General features: G+C 36.9%; 1 protein-coding gene across 1 annotated transcript in view; it reads right to left on the bottom strand.

Moving 5' to 3' along the window:
- Positions 1-6,432: 6,432 nt before the first annotated feature.
- LOC123241722 (arylsulfatase F-like) overlaps positions 6,433-23,964 on the bottom strand; it is a 97,566-nt gene continuing 80,034 nt past the window's right edge. The window contains exon 5 of the mRNA XM_044669280.1: positions 6,433-6,558. Coding sequence (XP_044525215.1) covers positions 6,433-6,558 — 126 coding nt within the window. The remainder of the gene's footprint in view (positions 6,559-23,964) is intronic.

Consider the following 23,964-nt stretch of genomic DNA (forward strand, 5'->3'; position numbering starts at 1 on the left):
CCCCCCCCCCCCCCATAGATGATGCACATTTCCACTGGTTTTAATATGTGTCATCTATCAAGACTTATTGATGATAGTTGCATTGGTGTGGTAGTTGCATTGGTGTGGTAGTTTTGAGTCTACATCACCAATCATGTCCGCTTCAACCCATATGTTCAAGCAGTTGCTTTTCTTCTGTGTTTCTGTGTGGTGCTATTTTTGGGCTACAATGGAGACCATATGGGGTGCTCCCATCACTTCACACTCTTGCTGAGACAGCTACAAATCACAGAACTCAGTCATAAGTCAACCAGCTGAGATTGAAGGGTTTTTTCCAACAGAAGAACCACCTTCACCCAGAATTATCAAACACTGAATGGCTTTTGAAATTAGCTTTTGCTGCCTACTAGATAATATTTCTTAATGAATTCAGCCTAAAATTACAAGGCAAAATCATCACTTAGATGTGAAACATACATTGCAGTAAGTCAGTTCAACAACAAACATTGTTTGATTCAAAAGTAATGTCAAGCTGTTTTATAGACTTTCTGTGCAATTGAAAAATAAACCAAAAAGTAAGATCTCCATTTCCAAGCAAATTTTCAACAGTTAAGTGGCACAGTGGATAGAGTGCCAGTTCTCTAGTCAGGAAATCTCTTCTTTCTTAAATCTGGCTTAGACATTTACTAGCTATGTGATCCAAGGCAAGTCCTTTGACCCTGTTGGCCTCAGTTTCCTCTTCTGTTAAATGAGCTGGAGAAAGAAATGTCAAACCACTCCAGTATCTTGGCCAAGAAAATCCCAAATGGGATCTCAAGGAATCTGAAGCAACTGAACAACAAACAACATATTTCACAAATTCAAACTCTAGTTCCAGCAGAGTTTTTGAACTTGATATGAGTGCAAAAGAAATGTCTATATTTCACAATCAACTTAACTGTGCAGTTGAAGAGCTTTCAGCTAACTTTCAATTGGAAGATATTAATCTGCAGGATAAAGACATGGGAAAGGGCAAATATCAAGAGAAAAATTGAATAGAATTTTAGAAATGCCTTCCCAATGATAGATATGTTTAGTTAAAATCATATATTTGTGTACTGATATCAGTATTTGACAATACCTATCTATGTGAAAACATTTTCAAAGACAAAATACATAAAATCTCATTGTAGATCAACATTAAGAGATGAACATTTGAAACAAATTTAGCATAGGAGAAATTAGAGATAATCAAAAGAGAGAAGGCACTAGTATTAAGGAAGATCAGGAAAAATATCATGTAAAAGGAGGAATATTTTAGCTATGATTTGAAGGAAGAAAACATATATAACAGCTTAGTACTTGATAAACTCAAGAAAATAAACTCTTTGAGAAAACCCACTAGAAAAAATTAGAAAATAATCTGGCAAAAAAAATGTTTAGAACACTTTCATATTCAACCACAAAGAATTTCAATGAATAATTTGTTTAAATATATAAAGTTGAATCATTTTAAAGATTAGAGTAAAATAGAGTTATATCATCTGTAACTATGAATAAGGAATTCTAAATTATGAAAGACTGAAAAAAGACCATTCAAATTGAATTTAAAAGCTTTTACACAAATAAAATCAATGTAGCTGAGTAAGAAAAGATACATATTATTTAGTGCATTTACAGTAAATCCTCTGATAAAATTCCAATGTTCAAAATATAAGGGGAACTGACATATGTATATAAGATTGAGTCATTTCCCAACACACATGATAACTTTTCAAAAGAAGAAATACGTTTCTTAATAGCTACATGAAAAATATACAAAATTACCAATAATATTTTAGAAGTAGAGTAGAAAAAAATACTGAGATATCATCTTTCAGCCATCAAATTAGGAAAGATAGGAAAAATTTCAAAAATATTGTTGGAGGGGCTAAGGAAAGCTCTACACTCTAAGTTAATGCTGGTAAGGTTATGGATTGGTTTGACCATTCTGGAAAGTGATTTAAAATTATGCAAGAAAAGTTACTAAATCTTTTATACTCTGGACCAAGTATTCCCACTATATCACCCCCATAATTAGTGACATCAAAAAAAATGAGTATTTGTGTGTGTGTGGATGTATCCTTTTGACATCCCAAAAGTTTTGGTGGAATTTTAAAATTTGGTAGTTAAAATTTCACTAAAGGGTGAGCTAGACGGCTCAGTGAATAGAGAGCCAGGCTGGCGACAGGAGAGCCTGGGTTCAACCTTGGCGGTAAACTCTTCCTAGTTGTGTGACCCTGAGGAAGTCATTTAACCCCAACTGCTTAGTTCTTAGCCCTCTTCTGACTTGGAACTGATACTTAGAACCAATTCTAAGACTGAAGGTAATGGTTTATAAAAAAAAAAAAAACTTCTCTAAGATTTTTGTAACACTGTATATAAATAAAGTTATTCATAGCTGCCATTTTGAGATAACAAACACTGAATGTAAAATTTGTGCCTGAGAAGTCCAGAATAGCTGAAGAAACAATGGTATGTGAATGCAATGGAACTGAACTGTATTTTAGAGAAATGAAGTTTTGAGATAAAATGGAATAAAGAGAGCAGAAGTCTAAAAACAATATACACAGTGGCTGCTATGATATAAATAAATTTGACAGCAGAGGTAACAAAACTAAACAAAAATAAAAGAAATCATTTAGTATATTCTATCAAACTAAAAGCAGAAATCTTTTCTCAATTTGTAAATTATAAAAGTGAAAAGTGGTTCATATTATCCAATGTAAGCAAACAATTAGGTGGTTTTGCTTAATTATTTTTCAGTCAATGAATGTACTTTGTAAGGTGCTTGTTTTTGTACTTACTGGGAAGCTTCTATTGTGTAAAAACAAAATTCAGAGCTGAAAGCACTAATATAACCTATTTCAAACTATTTACCATCTCAGGGAAGGGAGGAAGGTAGTGAGGGAGAGAATCTGAATCAAAAAATGACAGAAAACAATGGTCAAAAAATTGTTTCTGCATGTAATTGAAAAAAATTAAATTTAGTAAAAAAATTAAACATATTTTTTTACAAATTCAGGGGCAGTTAGATGGCACAGAGTCTATCCATAGAGAGTCACGCCTCAATTCAGAAGGACCTGGATTCAAATCTATCCTCCAACATTTTCTAGCTTTGTAACCCAGGACAAGTCACTTAACCTCAGTTGTCTAACCCTTACTCTTTTGTCCTAAAGTTGTTTCTAGGAGAGAAAGTAAGGTTTCTATTTTAAAAATGTATAATTAAATTTAAGAACCATTCTTTCTTCTCTCTCAAAAGAGTTAAGTAAGACAAGGAGAGGCCAAGGGAATTAGGGAAAACTAGGAAAGATGAAGTCCTAGGGAGGACATAAGGTGGTAGTGGTGAGAGAAAGATGTGACTAAAAATATGTATTAACTTTTAAGCAAATTACTGTTGGAGCCTCTATTCAGGTCAAGTATGTTTCAGCGCTATCAAGTTTTTTCCTAACAATAATGTCCATGGAGAGTTGGAATCAAGTTCAGATTCTTTGCATTCCATAAATCTCTGGGTTTCCCCAAATTCTAGAATAGCTTTAAGAACTAAACAAAAGTTTTATGAAGAGGCAAAGCTTTGAGGAAAGCCTAGGCTCATGGGATCAAAGATTTGGTCCTGGAAGGGGACTTTATAGATGATGAAACTGAGGCTGGAAAAATTAAGTGAATTATCTAAAGTCATTAGCTAATAAACAGCAAAGCCATATCAGAGTACCTCCTAAGGAGATAAGAAGATAAGATTTGAGAATCTAGATTTTCCAGAAGGAAAACTGGAAATACTAGCACAGACCTGGAAAAGCATGTAACCTTTTCAGGACATGTTCCTCCCATGCTACTAGAGCTTCCTTGGTCTAAGTCATGAGTAATAACATCAACCCACCCACTTTCTCTATCTAAAACTTGATTCGCTTCAATTCATAACACATTTATGATGAACTTCCTGTGTGTGCATAGTATACTCAAAGCTTAAAAATGTGACAAGCTATTCTCCATTAAGGACCAGGCTTAACACTGGTATTGGTTGGTTGTTGTCCTTCCTACTTAAAGAGGACCAAAATGACATTACTGGTCATGTCTTTTGACTCACACATAAATTGAATTTAAGTGAGGCAGAATTGTACAGAGTCCTCAGCCTTGCTCTTTCTTCCAGAGTCATCAAACTCCAGTGGCAAGACAAAAGTAAGGTGACTGATGATGGCTTCAATTACAGAGGGTGACCTTGGCTTCTTCAATGTCTAACAAAGCTCTAAGCATTCTGCAGTACTTGCTTCAGCTGCCTTCATAGCTAGTAGAATGAATTGTTCTCATCTATCCATTCTGTTGGGGAAGTCTTCACATGCCTGTGATAGACATCTCCCCTAATTCACCAAAGGGTTTGAGACCTTTTAGTTGTCTTCAACCAGGTTTATCCCACCTATAGAGATGGTTTATCTGGGATATTACCACTGCACATGCAATAGCTTCTTGGAGGCACAGGTGAGAGGTAAGTAGCAGGTAGACACCAAAGATGGATGAGCACCTCTGAAAAGGGCTCAGAAAGCCTTCACATCAGTGGTAGTAATCTTCCCCGAAATCCCATTCACCAACTCTGGATAAAGTGTCATCTCTGAAGTTAGGAGATTCATCTTCCTGAGTTCAAATCTGATGTGATGCTAGGTAAATTGATTACCCTGTTTGCCTACTATAATACTGGGGTAGCAGATGGCCAAAAGCAGCCACTAGCCATATAGTAGACACTATAACCAAGAACTAGTCTAACCACCTACATTGGCAAATTAGTTGTTGTCATGTACTAGCTCAGAGGGCTCTGAGGGCATTGCTGCAATCAATTAAAATTTGGCTATACCTTCCAGCTTATCTTTCTATTTTTCTTCTTCCTGTATTTTCTTCCCTCAACTCTCCTGTGACTATTTGAAATAAACTGGATACCTGATCTATGACTATATATACAAGAGACAACCTTCCTGATATTCTGGTGAATGTGGCACCATCATCCAGGATTCAAATGCTGCAAAGACTATCCATTGACCTATGTGACACCCCCCCCCCAAGGAAAATCTTTTATTAGATATTTGTTTTGGATTTTATCTTGACCTGGTTAAGCAACTCTGACAAGTTGGTCACCTAATATCTCTTCTATACCCATTCACTTGGGCCAACCCCAGGTTAATGAGGAAAACCTGAATGTGTATTAGTCAAAATTTACTTTTTATTTACCATGGTTAGGCATTCATAGGATGAAAATTTGTACCCCAACAATCAAGAGCCCCTCTTTTTCCCTCTCTAGGTTCTCCATGGGCTTCTCAAGAAAACCTTTGTCTTGTGTTGTGTCTAGTGTTTGCATACTTCTCTCTCACAATGAGTCAACCTATTTCTAAAATCTACCCTGGGATGTCCATGAATGAGATGTTTGAGCTCCATGGCCCATACAATGTGAAATACCTTTCACAGTGTCCCTTTTATACCAGGGACAATCCCACTTTACCATTCTCCCAAAGAAAGACTGACCTAGAGAAATTAGTCTATTTTGAGAAGAGCTGAGATTAAACATTCCTGCCAGACAGACACTGATTTCCTCTGTTATAAAATGGCAACTAAAAAGAAAATTGAGTCTACTGTTTGCAGCCATAAGGAAAATGAGAGGAGGCTGAAGAGGAAATGACTACTTTAAAAATTCAATTGAAGGATAGGAGGGAGCTGTTACCAACTGCCACAGAAGGCTGAGAAATGCAGATTATATGAGTACTTCAGCTCCTTGTCCACTTTACCCCATGCTCTACTCCCTGAGGACCTCCTGGATCTATGGTTGGGAGTAAAAGAAATAACTTCCACCCCTAGGCTCATGACTTTTCCAAAAATGAAAACTTGGGAAATTATAGGACATAAAAGCATACCAGATGACTCTCAGAACCCTTATAAATTCTGGCTAAGGCATAAGGGTACAAGTCAAGTGAAGAAAGTCCAAGGGACTAAGGACAGAGGTCATATTGAGACTGCTACTTTTGTCCAAAACAGTTTGGAACCACTTGATTAATTCATATACCCTGGGCACTTATAGTTACATCATTGGTAGTCAGACTTCCCAAAAAATCTGAGATAAACCCAATGAATTAATGGGAAAACTGTAATCTATCCTTGAGGCTTATCATCTTTCTTGGGTGAACACAAACCAGCTTGCTTGGAAGGGATTTATGGGGTTAACTACATGATAAGTCAGGATGGCTCAAAGAAACTCCCTGAGACCTAATCAAGTCACAGGGCTTCAGGTTAAACTAAGGCTCTCAGATAAATGTTCCCGAGAATAGAAGGAGGTGAAATAAATGGCTGTGTCCAGCAGAAAGATGAACCCCCTTATGATTATTTCTCTAAACTTCAGAGGTGTTACAAATATCACTGCAGTCTAAGGGAACCTGAAGAAGAAAAAGTAACCCTGAATGCTCATTTTGCTAATGGTCTCTGAAAATCACTCAAGACAGATGCCTCAAAAGCCTTGATTAGTATACATGAGGCTATTCTCCAGGAAGTATTACCAGTCATCTCGGGGGCCTTAGGAACAGGAAGAGACTAAAAAAGAAAAATGGGAAGAAAAGCTTGTTATGTTATACTTACAATAGGCAGGAAGATCTCTTTCCTTTCCCAGAAAAAAAACACCTTTCTCCAGCAGGGGCTCTGGAAAGGAGGGGTGGATATGCCCATCTTCCTTTCCCCAGACATACCTGTGCTTATTATAAGCAGAAGAGATGTTGGAAAAATAGCAACCCTTAGAAGAGGGAAAAGAGACCACCTCTAAGCCTTAAGAAAATACAAAATAGCCAAACAGAGGCCCTCTGCATACCTTTCTTCCATTGTCCACTCTCCTGTTCCCTATTGAACCTATTGCTACTGTCCATATTGAGGAGGAATTACCCCATATGTAGTGAACATTGGTGTTACTAGTTCTTTGTTATATATGGCTGATTTTCTCACCTCTCTGCTTTCTAATGATTCTGTCTTAGGTGTTAGAACTGAGGACTAGTTTATGCCATACCCTGTCTCTGAACCCTACCAGATTGAGAGGCACAGGATCAGTTTCTTATATACTGAATGACCTCCATTAATTGGCTGGGTCAAGATTTCTTCTATGAGGTGGGGGGGAGGAGTGTGCTATATTCAGTGTACGAAGGAGGATTTGAAACTTACAATACCATATCTCCCTATCCCCGTTATTTTCCTTACTCCTCATTCCTCCTGGTGAGGATTCTGTGAGCCTCTCATGACTCCAGCAGTGTGGACCTATGGGGAGACAGATATTGGCTCTGTCAGAGAGGATCCTATTATTATCTGTTAGAAAAAACCACTAGCCTTTCCCCTCTGGCAAACAATACCCTTTACCCTATGAGGAAAAAAGTATTAAATTTGTTCTTCATGATCTCATCACATGGAGTGGGTGAGGATGAGATCTCCTTGCAATTAATTACCTTTCCTATGAGACCCCAAACCAGGAAAGTTGACACCTGAAGGGAAACAAGTTCATTTTGTTCAAGATCTTAGGCTCATTAATTTTTTGATGGCTCCCCTACATCCAGTGGTATCCAATCTTTAACAATTCTCAGTTCTATTTCCCCAGATGCAGACCATTTTTTCACTATCCCCATCCATTTTTCACCTTTAAAGGGAAGCAGTAGATCTTGACTTGTCTCCCTCAGAGTTTATAAGATTCTCCAACCATCTTTACTACTCAACTACAATGGGATCTCCAATCCTGCTCCCCAGGGATCCTCTTGGATCTGGCATGTGGATGGCTGCCTTCTGTTTTGTTTCTCATATAAGGAAGATAATGTAGTCCCATTAATTTGTTTATCTGACTTAGAACATAAGATAAGTAAGAGGAAGCTTCCCTCAGTTCATTACCTAGGTTTTATCATTATGGAGAGTTAGTGATACCTCTCATCAAAACAAGTCCAAGGCATCACCAGTTTATAGCAGACTAAGAAAGAATTGTGGGCTCTTTGGGAACTCACCAATGAGAATGTCCCAGGTTGCTCACTCTTCTTATGGTCCCCAGAGGCAAAGGAGGCACTCACCCCCCAGGACTCGCTTGTTGCTGCTCTCACCCCAGGGCTCCATAATTATAACAAACCCTTCATATCTCTTGAGGCATGAAAAAGTAAATGTCTGCCTCAAAAATTCTTTTTTGGAGTTCTCTTTTGGGGGGACAATTTGGTACCCATGGTGTTGTTTATTCAAGATGCATCAAACTCAGTCAAGTAGTGAGGCAACTGAATTATCTAAAAATTCTAAACTATTGATGATGTGCTGTGTGATGAAAAAACAAATGAAGCATGGCTCCATAATGGCATTCTATAGCATGAAAAGAAATATTGTAGCCTAAATATAAGCCTCATGGCTTCTATTTATTTATTTATTTATTTGTTTGTTTGTTTGTTTATTTATTTATTTATTTATTTATTTTCTAGATGTTAACTTTATTCACTTCAGTATTACTGTAAATTTACTGTACTCCTTGAGGAGAAGGGCTATTTTTGATTTTCTGTATTTCTGTACTTAGCCCTGTGTTAATACATAATATGTGTTTACAACTTTTTCTTAACATATGTATGCTAACATAAGCATCCTCTGCTTTTGAGTTCCCTTTGGATTTGTTATACTTGGACACTTTTTCTCTTGAATTTGTGGCTTTTATTATTTTTTATGTAATCATGGTGTGTATTATTCTTATTCTATTTTCTTCACTTTAGGAGTTCTAACTGAAGCCCATGGAGACAGATCTCAGCCTGTGTCCTATTGCATTATTAGTCTGGATCTCCTAGCCTGGAGACTCATTGTCTCTATGATTACCACTTAAAGCCCTGGTAGAGAAAGTCTAGTCTGTGATCCCTGGGTACCTTCTGCTTTCCTGATTTTGCAAGCATCTATTTTATTTGTACAAAAACTTTTCAATTTAATATGCTCAAAAATTATCAATTTTACATTTCATAATGCTCTTCATCTCTTGTTGACTCATAAATTCCTCTCCTTTCTATAAGTATGATAGGTAATATATTACCTATTCTTTTAATTTACTTATGGTATCTCTTTTTATTTTTAGATCAGGTATCCATTTTGATCTTATCTTAGTGAATGGTATAAGATATTGATCTATAACTCATTTCCGCCACAGTTGTTTCCAGTTATCCCAGAAATTTTTACTACACAGTGATTTCTTATCCCTAAAATCTGGATCTATAATTTTGTCAAATACAAGATTATGATAATGTTTTGCTCCTGTTTGTTGCATGTCTGTTCTGTTCCACTGGTCTACCTTTCGATTCCTTAGCCACTACCAGGCCCTTGTCTGCCCTTCCCCAAACCTTACTCCTTGAGGACCTCCTGGATCTGTGGTTGGAAGCAGGGGAGACAACTTCCACCCCTAATTGCTTTATAATATAATTTAAAATCTAAAACTACCAGACCTCCTTCCTTTTTTTTTTATTGATTCCATTGATTTTCTTGATCTTTAATTCTTCCAAATGTATTTTGTTGTTTTTTAAGTCAATAAAATATTTTTTTAGTAATTTAATTGAGATGGCATTGAATAGATAGATTATTTTAGGTAGTATTGCAAATTTAATTTTATTAACTCTGCCCATCCATGAACAATTAATATTACTTCAATTATTTAGATCTGACTTTAGTTGTATAAAAAGTGTTTTATAATTATTGTTCTATAAGGAATGATAAACTGCTTGATTTCCATGAGAGCTGGAAAGTCCTCAACAAACTGATGTGAAATGAAATGATCAGGACCAAGAGAACATTGTACACAGAGACTGAAATATTGTGGGGCGGTCATTTGCTACTGATAGCTGTAAGGGTTAAAACTTAAAGATTGGAGTAAATTTATGAGAAATGTGGTAGCTAAAATAAATTACTCAAGTCAAAATGACTTTTTATGGTAGTTTATTTACAAAAGGAGAGAGAATGAAAGTAAGGGAAACATGAAAGAGAATAGGGTAAGATATCTAACCTAATACACTAAGTATTTTGCTCTGGGTCCTAGCTTAACCCAGACAGGGTTAATTAGTCCTCAGTTGGAAGGCCCTCAGCCTTCAGCTGAGGCCCCAGTGATGAATAAAGCAAGGGCTCCAGTCACAAAGTCTCTTCTAAGATGGGGACCTCTCAGGAGGCTAGTCCTTTCAGAAAGTCAGGAAAAGGAGTCAGCCTTTTCACTCACCCATGTGGTAGTCCTAAGGGAAGGTCCATTGCCTTACCAATGTCAGAGTCTCAGGTCCATGAAGCAAATCTTTTACCAGTCTCCAACACAAATTCCAACTGGAATTTGAACTCTGAACTCTAAAGAATTTCCTCTCACAGGAAGTTACAACTGCTTTTAAAGACGCTTCTTTGCGTCACTTCCTATGCCTTCCTCCACTTTACATGGACCAATAGCAGTCTTAGAATTTTCTTAGGACTGCCCAAGGGTCAGCCAGTCATTTCTGATTTGTCACCCACTTTTAGCACACATGAATTACAGACCGCCCCCTACTCAAGCATAAAGTGGGGTGTATATGCTTCTGGTGATTAAATCTAAAAGTAGGCAGGGGAGAGTTAATCCCAGCTTCACAATCCCTCCTGTGATCCTCTGGGAGACTAGTTTCCCCAATGGATCATTTGACATAATCATCTTGTACCCTTAAAAATCTTCTAACTATAGGTGTATACAATATTGCACCTTCTAAGAGGACATTACAATAGTTAGAAATAAGAGGAAAATAGAAGAGAGAGAAAGCAAAACCAATGTTAGGTAGGTGCATTGACAAAAAGCCAATTATGGGGCAGTCCCCTTTGGCATAAGAGTTTACATTCAAAATAAATGTATTCAATGCCCTTCAGTTCAATCAATTGCACCCAAAAGTTCATTCTGGATCTTCTGATACAGTGTCGGTTTCTGCAGGCATCTTTCTCCAAACAGTTCATTTTCAAGGAATTAACAAGCTTCTTTCCCTGAAATTTTTCTCAAAGAAAATTTAAATTGTGGATTTTATGAAAATATATACTGAAGCCGTCCAGCAGCTTCACGAAGATTCCTAGTGGGTTGGACACTTAGAAAGGGGAACCAAGGACTGAGTGAAAATGGGTTACGGGTTAAGGATTAATGGAAAGAGAACATAAGGCGAGAATAAAGACACACAGACTCAGAAAGTTTTGGCACAAGGTAGACAGACAGCGAGTAAGCTCTGATGGTCAAGAGCTCTCTTGCCAACTGATTTCTTGTCACTTTTATTGAGGTTACAACAGTATGGGGGGAAGGGGAGAGCTCAGTGGCTTGATACATTAACATTAAGAGGTAATCATCATAAAATTCAAACTGCCAAAACCTGAAACAATAGGTAGAGCTAAGATCCTGATCCAGAGCCGATATGGCCTAAGGCATCTACTGATGTTTGATACCTATGTTAATTGATCATTGAAGGAAAAGTAAGGAGACTGAGATAACTGACCCCTTTTCTGAAGTGTAGCCTTAGGGAAGGGCTAGGGATTTGGCAAGGGCGATGTTCAATTTGACTCAAGATTACAGAGATCAATCATTAGCAGTATAAGAGTTAAGTTTTTTTTTAATACTTTTTAAAATAATATCACAATTAATGTATACCTGGATTGCTACATATACATAGCAATGCAATGAACTGGGACAATCCCAAGGGATTTGTGAGAAGAAATGCTATCCACACCAAGAGAAAGAACTGTGGGAATAGAAACACAGAAGGAAAACATTTGATTTCCCACTTGTTTATATGGGCATTGGATATGGGGTTTTGGTTTTTAAAAGATTATTACAAAAATGATTAATATGGAAATAGGTAATTGAGTGAATACATATATAACCCAGTGGAATTGCTTGTCAGCTCTGGGGGGAGGGAGAGGAAAGGGGAGGGAAAGAACATGCATCATTTAACCATGAAAAAATACCTAAATAAAAATTTTAAAAAATAAAGAGAAAAAAATTACTATATTCATGTAGTTTATGGATTTGTTTTGCCAGCTATACTTCCAGGTATTTTATTCTATCTGTGATTATTTTGAATGGAGTATCTCTACCTCTTCTTGAAGAACTTTCTCATTAATATTTTTAAATGCTGATGATTTATGTGGGTTTATTTTATATCCTGCTTCTTTGCTAACATTGTTGATCATTTCAACTAATGTTTTAGTTGAATTTCTATTTTCCACATATGCCATCATGTCATCAACAAACAGAGATGATTTTATTACCTCTTTGCCCAATCTGATTCCTTTAGTTTCTTTTTCTTCTCTTACTGCGACTACTGACATTTCTAATATTATGTTAAATAATGCTGGTGGCAATGGGCATCCTTGTTTCTAGCTCTTCCCCATTATAGATACTTGTTAATGTTTTTAGGTATGTTATAAAAAAATAAGTAATCTGAGTAGGGTCAAATGAAACGCAATTTGGGTGTGAGGAAGGATAATGGGGTATAGGGGATTATAAGGTGATTGGAGGAGTAATGAAGATATGGGAAGATATATAGGAGATAAAGGAAATGGGGTATGTAGGAGAGGGTAGCTCAAACAGGTTTATTCTCAGAGGCTTGAGACAGAGAATACAGGGAGGAAACTAGGACCAGTAAGAAATGTTTAGGTTGGACTGTAGGGTTTCTCTTGTTAGTTTCTGAAGTTTCTTGAGGGAGGAGTCGAGAGGGCCCGTCCCTGCCAGTCAAACTGATGGCTGGAGGAAGTCTCGGGTAGGTACTTCCTATCAAGATGGATGCCCAATTCTTTCAAGAAATAAAAGAAAAATGATTCCTTCCCCTTGAGCCCTTGCCTTAATTTTTGACACAATGATTCACCAAAGGGTCTGAATAGGTAACAAGGGGATTTATTAAAACCAGGGTCAGTCAGAAGGGCAGAGGGGTTCAGGGTTTTCTAACTGCTGCCAGGGAGAGGGCAAGAGTGGGGGATGGGTCGTGGAGAGGTTTAGACAGAGAGAGTCCAGCTCTCCCAGTCAGAAAGATTTTACTGCCTTTTAAGTAAAGTCTTTATCAAATCATTAACCCTAGGGGTAACTTATTTGAGGATACTCTACTAGCCTATAGAAACTAAACCCACAATGTCTAATCACCAAGCCCTCCCCTCCACATGGACCCAAAGGAAATTCAGGGAAGGGAAGGGATGGAGATGGGAGATCAGGGAGAGGTCCAGAGAAATGAGATAGGTCCAAATTTCCCCAAAACAAAATAAGCACAGGCCAAGGCCGAAGCAGTTAGGCCAAAGCCGACAGGTTAAGCCAAAGCAAAAGCCTCCAACCACAGCAAAAGCCAGAAGGCAAAAAGCCTCGTCAGTTGGAACTTCACCTCTATTTATAGCTTTAAGTTCTAACTGACTTTCTGAAGATTCTAAGACGTTGAACTGACTTTTTGTGACCATTAGAAATTACAGAAGCAAAAGTTTCTGTTAGCCACCTTGCATTACAGATAGAAGTTTCATATCATTTTAAGAAAAAACTCATTTATACCTATGATTTCCAGAGATTTTAATAGGAATGAGTGTTGTATTTTGTCAAAGGCATCTGTTGACATAATGATATGGTTTTTGTTACTTTTGTTATTGATATTATCAATTATATTGATAGTTTTCCTTGTATTAAGTCATTTCTTCATTTCTGATTTAAAATTTGCTTGGTCACAATGTGTTATCTTTGTGACATATTGTTCTAGTCTCCTAGCTAGTATTTTGTTTAGGATTTTTATATCCTAAACATTCATCACTATAGACCATTACTCATTCATGAGATTGGTCTATAGTTTTCTTTCTCTCTTTTTTTACTTCCTGGTTTAGTTATCACCACCATATTTGTTTCATAAAAGGAGTTTGGTAAAACTTCTTCTGTACATGTTATTTTAAATAATGTGTTTAATACTGGAATTCATGGATTCTTAAATGTTTGGTAGAATTTGATTGACAATGCATCTGATATTGATCCTTTTTTTCTTATCAAGTTCATTTGTGGCTTGCTCAATTTCTTTTCCTAAAATAGATTTGACTGGGTATTCAATTTCTTGCTCTGATAGTCTAGATTAGTGATGGGCAAACTTTTTAAAGAGGGGGACCAAAGAAAAGGAAATGCTCATCTGTCAGTCTGTTTCTAAGGCAACTCTTTCGAAGTGTCATTGTATTGTATCCTACTCACCGTATTAGTCGGATTAGGAATAATGTCATCTGGCAGGAGAGACCATTTCAGGGGACCACATCTGGCCAACAGGCCATAGTTTGCCCATCACTGGTCTAGATTGTTTATTTTTGTAAGTATTTTGCTATTTCTCTTTCATTGTTAAAATTGTTTTCATATAATTGAGAAAAATGACTCCTAATAATTAATTTCATCTTCACTGGTGGCATATTTGCCCTTTTTGTCATTAATGCTAGTGATCTGTTTTTCTTCCTTCTGATGTTTTAGTAAATTAAGCAATGGTTTATAAATTTTGTTGATTTTTTTTCTTAAAACCAACACTTAGACTCATTTATGAACTTAATGGTTTTTTACATTCAATTTTATTGATCTCAACTTAATCTTTAAGATTTCCAAATTGGTAGTTAGCTGGGGATTTTTATTTGTTCCTTTTCTAGTTTTTTAAATTGCATTCCCCATTTATTGATCTTTTCTTTATTGTATTCATATAAGCATTTAGAGATATAAATTTTTCTCTACTTACTGCATTTGTTGTAATGCATAAGTTTTATTTATTTTTATTTTTAATATTTTCCCCTAGTTACATATTTCATGTTCTTTCCCTCTCCTCCAAATCCCTCTACCCTCCCTTAGCTGATGCACAGTTCCACTGGGTTTTACATGTATCATTGATCAAGACATAATTCCATATTATTGATAGTTGGACTAGAGTTATCGTTTAGTGTCTACATCCCCAATAATATCCCCATCAGCCCATGTGTTCAAGCAGTTGTTTTTCTTCTGTGTTTCTCCTCTCACAGTTATTCCTCAGAATGTGGCTAGTTTTCTTTCTCATAAGTCCCTCAGCCTTGCTCTGGATCCTTGCATTGCTGCTAGTAGAGAAGTCTGTTTTGTTCTATTGTACCACAGTGCATCAGTCTCTGTGTACAATGTTTTCCTGGATCTGCTCCTTTCACTCTGCATCAATTCCTGGAGATCATTCCAATTCACATAACCCATAAGTTTTAGTATGATATTTCATTATTACTATTTTCTTTAATGAAATTATTTGTTGTTTCAATAATTTGCTCTTTAACACACTCATTCTTTAAGATTGAGTTATTTAGTCTCTAGCTATTACTTTTTGTTTCCATGGTCCCTTATTACATACAATTTTTATTGCATTATTGTCTGAGAAGGTAGCATTTAATATTTCTACTTTTCTGCATTTAGGTATATATTTTTGTGCTCTAATATATGGTTAATTTTTGTGAAGGTTGTCACATACTGCTGAGAAGGTATAATCTTTTCTGTTCCCATTTAATTCTCTTCAAACATTTATCAACATTCTATTAATCTTCTTGACATCTTTCTTATTTATTTTAATTAGATTTATCTAGTTCATAGAGGGGGAGATTAAAGTCCCCCACTATTATCATTTTGTTATTTATTTCTATCTATAATTCATTTAATTTTTCCTATTAATATTTAGATACTATAACATTTGGTGCATAGAGGTTTAAAAGTAATAATGCTTTGTTATCTATGATACATTTAACATAAGAACTTCCCTATTTATTTATTTTGATTATATCTATTTTAGCTTTAACTTTGTCAGAAATGACGACTGCTACTCCTGTTTTCTTTGTATCATCTGAAGCATAGTAGATTTTGCTCCAGTCCTTTATTTTACTTTTATCTTTTATTTTTAAACCCTTACCTTCCATATTGGAGTCAATACTGTGTATTGGCTCCAAGGCAGAAGCGTGGTAAGGGTAGGCAATGGGGGTCAAGTGACTTGCCCAGGGACACACAGCTGGTAAGTGTCTGAGGCCAGATTTGAACCTAGCATCTTCAGTCTCTAGGCCGGGTTCTCAATCCACTGAGCTACCCAGCTGTCCCCTAGTCCTTCATTTTTACTCTAGATATGTCCCTCATTTTTAAGTGTGTTTTTTTTTTTCAAAACAATATTGTCAGATTTTGATTTTTGATCCATTCTGCTCTTTTTTCATTTTATGAATGAATTCATCCCATTCACATTCAAAGTCAGAATTATTAGCTGTGTATTCCTTCCATTTTGTTTTTTTTCTCGCTGTTTATCTCTCTTTCCCTTTCTTTTTGCTGCATTCTTCTTCATATGTCCAATTTCTTCTGTCCTCTTTCTCTTAAATTCATACCACTTTTTAGAAATATCCCCTTTCCTTTTTTCCTCTCCCTTTTCCCTTCTAGTTCCAAATTGGTCCATTTTTTCTCAGGGTCCCTCCCTTGTCCTTTCACCCTTACCTTTTAGTTCCTATTCTATCTGCCTTTTCAAAATCTTATACCCACTATTGTGCCCTTCTATTTCTTGTTATGAGTTCATTTCTAAAAATCCCTCCCTTATCCTTAGGATCTCTCCCTTAATCCCTCATTTTAACCCCCAATATCTTGATATGTGCTACTTTCTCAGTATCCTCCCCTTTTCTTATCTTTTTGTCTTTCTTTCTTTTAAACTAGTCTTCCTTCTCTTAATCCCTCAGTCCATTAAAGAGTTTTCCTTTGCTGGTTCCTCCCCTTTCCCTCCTGTTTCTCTGTAGTTTAAGCAATTTTTTTTTTACCATTCTAACTGTGTATGTTGTTCTTCCTTTATCCCACTCTGATGAAATTAGGGTTCAAGTAGTACCAGTTCTCCTCTTCTTCCTCTCTTCCCCCTGAAAGTTCTACACATTTCTCCTCCATATGAAATAGCCATTCCATCCTACCTCCTCCTGATCTATTCCACTACCATTTTGGCTCATTCCACTGCATCCATCTCATCCTGAAGTTTTCCATCCACAGATACCCCTTAAAAATATCCAGGCAATGATGCTGTTTCCAGGGGCCCTAGATAACAATTCCCCATACAAGAATCAAACATTTTGATCTTTTGGGTGGCTTATGATTAGACTTTCATCCTTTGTATGTTTCTTATAATTTTCTACTGTTCTGTGTTTTTCAGCCTTTTCACTTCTATAACCCTTTTCTTCAGTTTTAATTGTAAATACAGCTTCCTCAATTCATAAATTAGTGCATAGCCTCTCTCTCTGGGCCACACATTTCTTCATTATAGACAAGCTTGGATAATTGCTTGAACTGGAGTAATTGTGGTCACAGCATTTTGATTTTCCACTATTATTATACCTATTGCTGTTGTTACTATTGTTGAACCTGGAATTTTAATAGGTGTTCCTCTTGTTGTTGTTGTTATAGCTATTATGTCTGTTAAAGTTAATTTGGGACTAAAAATGACAATCTTTCACAATATGACCCACTTTTTGACATAGAAAGCACCTCTTTGGGTTTTTGTTATTGTATGATTGTGTTGGATGGCTTTGGTTTCTCTGATTCTGAGTCTGCAGTGACAAATTTTTTATTTCCTCTATTTATTTCTGCTTTTTTGCTTCCTTGAAGTTGTTTTTTCAAGTCAGCAATAATAAAGTCTTTCTCCTTATCAGTGTTTCTCATTACTCTGGGTTCTTTGTCATAGGATTCATGAATATGGGGACCTGTCTTCCTGAGATCTTCAATAAAACAGGGATTCCCACCCAGGACAATGGAGCCAGAAGTACATCTGGATAGGGACCACACTTCTTTTTATGAATTGCCTCCTAATGTGTTAGATATTATTCTTACTCATATCCTGAAAATCTAAAATATTCTTCCCAGCTTCCACCAGCCTATTGAGGAAAGTACTCAGGTGTTCATTCTCTCCTGACTTAGTTTCTCAAAACATCCCCAGCTATCAGGCCTTTTAGCATGGATTTTTATAGCTTCTGTGATATCTTCCCTGCATTGTATCAGGGAAGATACATTCTGTGATATCTTCCCTGCATCCCAGGAAGGCCATGTTGCCATGTGAGGAAAGTTCTAAATCCTCATATTCCTGAGGCCAGGAGGCTAGGTTGGGATTACTCCTGGTCTCAGCTATAAACTTGGCCTTCTCACTGGGAGTCAAGAGCTCTGACAAAAGAATCTCCACCTCATGAAATGTGGGGTCATAAAGGCAAATTGCCTTCTTAAATTATTTTATCAACTTGTAGGGATCAAAATAGAATTGTGGGAGTCTCTTTTTTAGGATTTCCAAGTCCCCACTAGAGAAGGGTTTGTACTCCTTGACATGCAAAATCCCAAAATCAGGCTGGACCACTGTTTGGTCTCATATAGGCAAAATGGTGACTACTGCCTCAGTCCTCTTTGGCTTTTCTTGGTTGTTCTTCTTGGTCTTATCTTTGGCCTTGTCCTGATTTGCACCCTCAATTAGTTCTAGATGCAATATGGTTTTTGCACCAATTTCCTTGCCCTCTCTCAGTTGTTTGTTTATTTCAATCAGTTCTTTGATTTGCTGCTTAAGTGCTTCGATTATCTGGGTGGAATCATCACTTTTGCCAAACGTGTCTTATTAGTTTCCTAAGAGCCCAATAACCTTAGAGCAGTGATAACATGACTGCTCCACAAGTTCATATGAAGGCCACAACCTGTCTAATGCTGATCTTCAGCCATTCATATGTGTCATATATCTTTAACAGTTCCAGCATATATTGGGGTATCAAGATTACCCATAAGTTGTAAGCCCCTGATCACAAGCTATAGTGTAGAAGGATACTGCTCACAATGATGAAAATTTTTCTTCCTAGAGAATAATCCATATTGTTGTTTTGCCTCTCAGAATGGCTACTCAGTTGTTGGTAAGATTCAAAATCCGTAGCTGGTTCTGCCAAATTGTAAGAGTTGACAGGCACAGGCTGGAGGGAGTAGCTGCTGGCTCACTGACTATTAATGGAGGATGGGTAGAGAAGCAAGTTTTCCTCCAAGATGTCACAGGTCCTATTGCTCTTCCTTTGAAGGGAAAAGGTCAGGGGTTTCCCCAAGAGGAATTGGATTATTCTTCCTCAATTTGATAGTTTGACTGAGGGTAGAGATATTCCCACAGAAAGAGATGATTCTAGCTAAAGGTGAAGTCCACTAACAAGGATAAATGGTAAAAATCAAATTGGGTCCACACAGCTGAACTTCAAAACCAACTGTCTGTCTTGAAAATGGAGTATGAAAATTTCTTAAGGGTAAGTCTGTTGATGTTGACCTTCTTAATTGAAATGTACAAACACTATCTGAAACTATGAATGTAAGCTTTTTTTTTTTGCTTATTAGTTTTTAAATTTAGAATATTTTCCCGTGGTTACATGATTCATGTTCTTTCCTTCTCCCCAAACACTTCTCCCCACTCCCCGTAGCCAACACACAATTCCACTAGGTTTTATATGAATGTAACTTTTAATAACAGGAGGTAGCAAATAAGGAAAGGAGAGGTTTATGAGGAATGAGGGTTAGGAGGTCACTATAAATTAACAGCTGAGGTTTGGGCCTGGCTTTGGCTTGGCTTGGACAAAGACCCTATTCACAATTCTTCCTTTCCCTTCCTATTCTGTTGCTCAAGTACCTAACTGAATAAGTAAATGAGTAAGCATTAGCTGGATTCTAGCTGGTGTTGAGTGTAGATAAGAAGATGATGTTTAGTCTCAGCCTATGGCATATAGGATTTTATAACAGTTATAGGAATCAGGTCAATGAGGGATAGTCTGGATTAGATGATATTCAGAATAGCAGGGTAAGGCACAAGGAAACTTCTGGTAAGCAGTATAGCTAAGGCCTAAGGAGTGTCTAATTCACACCACCCTCCACCTTAGTACCCCTAAACCCAGAATGAGTCCTCTACTTGGAGGACTCCCCCCCCTTATACATCCTGGTTCTAACTGTCCTCAACTGCCTTCAGCATCTTGGGGTTCCAAATATGTACTCCACTTGGCCTTCTAGCTTACACCAAGAATAGTTGAAACTCCTTTAGTTCATTAAATATCCATTTTTTTACTTTTTATAATTATGCTCAGTTTTGCTGTATATGTTATTCTTGGTTGTAAGGTAAGTCCTTTTGTTCTACAAAATTCTATGTTCCAAGTCATGTTTTCTTTTAATGCTGTAGCTAGGTCTTAGGTTATTCTGACTCCCATAGTACTTAATTTTTCTCCCTCTTATTTCTTATAGTATTTTTTCTCTCAACTAGGAGATATAAAATAGCAATAATATTCCTGTCCATTTTCATCTTTGGTTCTCTTTGAGGTTCTACCAATTTCATTTTATCCTCTGATTCTAAAATTTCTGGACAATTTTCCTTGATGATTTATTGGAGTATGGTGTCTAAACTCTTTTTTTGAACATTACTTTCTGGGACTCCATCTATTCTTATATTATCTCTTGTTCTATTTTCCAGGTCCATTGTTTTTGTGATGCTTCATATTCTCTACTATTATTTCATTTTTTAATTTTGTTTTATTATTTCTTATTGTCTTAGGAAATCATTAGTTTCCTTGTCTAATTCTATTTTTTAATTGATTATTTTTTCCATGAGTTTCTGGATTTCTTTTTCCATATATGTGATCTTTCTTTCATAATTTTCTTGATTTTCTTGCATTGCTCTTTTTTTTCTAATTTTTCTTCAACCTCCCTCATTTGTTTTTTGAGGTCTTTTTTTAAGATCTTCCAAAAACTCTTTTTTGAGTTTATGGCCTTTATTGTATTTTGTAAGTGTTTTTAATTTTATTGTCCTCTGAGTTTAAACTGAAGTCTTCTCTGTCCCCATAATAGCTTTCAATAATTGGGTTCTTTCTCCTTTGGTTGCTCTTTAAAAAAAAACACAAAACAATTTTAGTGTCCAGGCCAATAGATTTAATTGTTGCCTTTTTTCTAGACTAGGGTTCCTGTTGTGCTGGGATATGTTACCTCGATTTCAGAATATTTTTGTATTTGTTTTTTCTATTTAGTTATTACAGTTTTTAAAGTCCAGGGCCTGATGTAATCCTGGGTCCCTTGCTCAAGCCCTAGTCTGTGTTTGGTCTCAGATGCTCCAACCAGAACCAGTGGACAGTTTTGACACTGCAACTTTAATCAGACAGGCCACCTCCCCCTGTGGTGGCAACCAGGGACCTCAAGATCTCCTGGGAGTCATCACTGGGAGATTCCAGCTACTTCTTCCAGGCTATAAACTGAGGTTGGCAATCCTGTTCTCAGGGATTGTCTTGTTGATTCTAAGCTTTTTGCTTTGTTTCTGTCTATAGTTGTGGGACTAAAGCCAAGGAAGTCAGGAGCCTTTCTCTTTAGTTGTCCTTGGCCATTGAACTTCATTCCTGATTCCTGTCTGTTTTTATTCCTTTTAGCATTAATTCTGTGAAGTTATTATTTTTTTTGTTATGGGTATTGAAAGGACAAGACATTTTACACCCTATCCCGCCATCTTCCCACCAATGGCATTTTTTATAATGAGTTGCTTGGGATTTTTTTGGATCATTGTATTACTGAGAATAGCTAACTTATTCACAGTTGATTATCATACAATATTGTTGTCACTGTATGCAACTTTTTCTTGTTTCTGCTTATTTTACTCTATTAATTAGTATGAGTCTTTCCAGGTTTTTCTGAACTCCTGTTCATCATTTCTTATAGCACAATAGTATTCCATTACAACTAAAATTTACCAGCCACTCTCTAACCATTGGTGGATATTTTGAAAGAGGAGATGGACTTAGATATCTCAATTCCTCCCCCATCGCTTCAACACAGGAGAGGTAGATTTTTACCTAGTTAAGGAAATGATTCACTCTGCTTTCAGATGCCTCAGACTGAGTGTTCTTGTTTAAAGATGAAGAAGCAGAAGGTCTCTGCCAGGTCACCGCTAACAAAAGACAAAAGAATCTAAGCCAATTAGATACTTTTGAGGCCTGGGAGCAAATTAGAAAGTGGACTACTTCAGCCTGACCTTGGAAGGCCAAGGGCTTGGGGAAAATGAATGATTTCACATAGAAATATTACTAATAAATAATACAATTCAAGATTAAGTTTTCTCCCCTAGGAACCCTTTGTTAACATCCAGATGGACTTCACTGAACTTCTCCCTATGGAAGGATATAAGAACAACTAGGACTGCTTATGCTAGATATATTCTCAGGATGGACATAAGTATTACCATGCAGAAAGACTGATACCATCCCCATTGTAAAGAAATGTCTTAAGAATTCATCTCCAGATTTGGAGTCTCTATGGTCATAAATTCAGATGAGGACATATTTTACCAGTTAAATTATTCCTTAGGTAGAAAAGAATCTGTGCATACAATAGAAGCTACACTGCAGCTACAGCCTAAGTCATCAGGAAAATGCAAAAGGAAAAAACAAGACAGCACAACAAAGTTGTCTAAAGTATGTGAACAAACAGGGTTTAGTTGGGGGAAAGCCCTAAAACCCAGTCTTACACAAGCTCAAAATCTGGCCAACAGAGCAACAGGTCTATACCCTCCATAAAGTCTTTCTTGGAAGGCCCTGAAATTAGACCTACCCTGAACGGTTTGGTATTGAATAATGACTCTTTGTTATCTTACTGGTCTGCATTGTAGGTGTTATGATAAAAATATTTGAGAGACTAATTTTGGGGTAAAAATATCAATTTATCGATCAGACTAGCATCCTATGATCCTCTTGAAAATAAAAAACTAGGAAGTTCCTTCACACAAATCTATAAATACCATTTCAGAACTCATTATTTAGTCCCTTCCTTGGACATCCCAAAACATCTCTACTTGGTAAATAGCTAATGAGAAGGTGGACTTAGAGATCTCAACCCCTCCCTCAACCCAGGGGAGGTTGGCCTCTGCCTAAATAAGGAAGATGCCAACACATCCTTTCCCCTGACACATGGCTGGGTCAATTTACTTTCAAATGGGACAGAGTTCACCAGGGCTGATCAGCCCTGACTTTAATCCTTTTCAGGTCTTATCAAAAGAAAAAGATCCCAGTTCAGTTTGATAGATTGAAGGGGAGTTGCGCTTGGAATATCCTTAGCTTGAAAGCAGGCTGTTTCAGTGTGATCTTGAGAGGATAAGAGGAAAATGATTTCACAAAGATATATTACTAACATAAAATAGAATTCAATGTTAATTTTCCTTACATGCCATTCTCAAGAATATTCAGGATGGCACTATATGTCCATCACAGGTTCCCACAGAGCCATGCTACTTATAGCAGCCAGGAATCTAGGTTTGCATCCAGTAATTCAGGAGGAAACACAGTCTTGAGCCCAGTTGGATTTTTATCACCCATCCTGAAAACTGGGTGCAAGTCAATCACTGCAAATAAGTTTACCACAAATATACTAGACGAGACCGTTTGAATTTGTATTCAGAAGGGAAGATCTACCAGTGGTAAATCTCATGTCCACCATGATTTCATCTCTAAGTACAGAATTAAGAGGGGTCCTTTTAGAGAATAGAACTGCCATTGATTATCTTTCCTCAGTCATAACCATAGTTGCCAAGACTCTCCAGGCACATGTTGCTCTAATATATTTTAAACAATAGTCATTTTACTGAAATCCACCTAGAGGACCTAGAGAAATTGACTTTAGGTATCTGACAATCCTCCATTAGTGATGCTTGGTCATGCTATTTGGTTGTGGTCATGGCAGCCTCCCACTGGATGGTTCCAACAGATTCTGATACTCATGGTTGTGTTTTTCTCTGCTGTTGCTTTCAATGCTTGGTATGCTGTTCTACGTAGTGACCTTGCTTCCCAGTGCAAGTCTAAGCCTTCTGTCATATAGCCCCTGATGCTTACAGTACTCAGTTTAATCTTCCTCACTATGACTCATTAAGAAAAGATCCCTCCTTAAAAGAATTCTATTAGGCTCTTTAGAATTTGTGGGAGGCCAATAAGAGAAACAGAGTCTTAAACAGATGAACATCT

The sequence above is a fragment of the Gracilinanus agilis genome, chromosome 3 (assembly GCF_016433145.1).
Source record: "Gracilinanus agilis isolate LMUSP501 chromosome 3, AgileGrace, whole genome shotgun sequence".
NCBI classification, from domain to species: Eukaryota; Metazoa; Chordata; class Mammalia; order Didelphimorphia; family Didelphidae; genus Gracilinanus; species Gracilinanus agilis.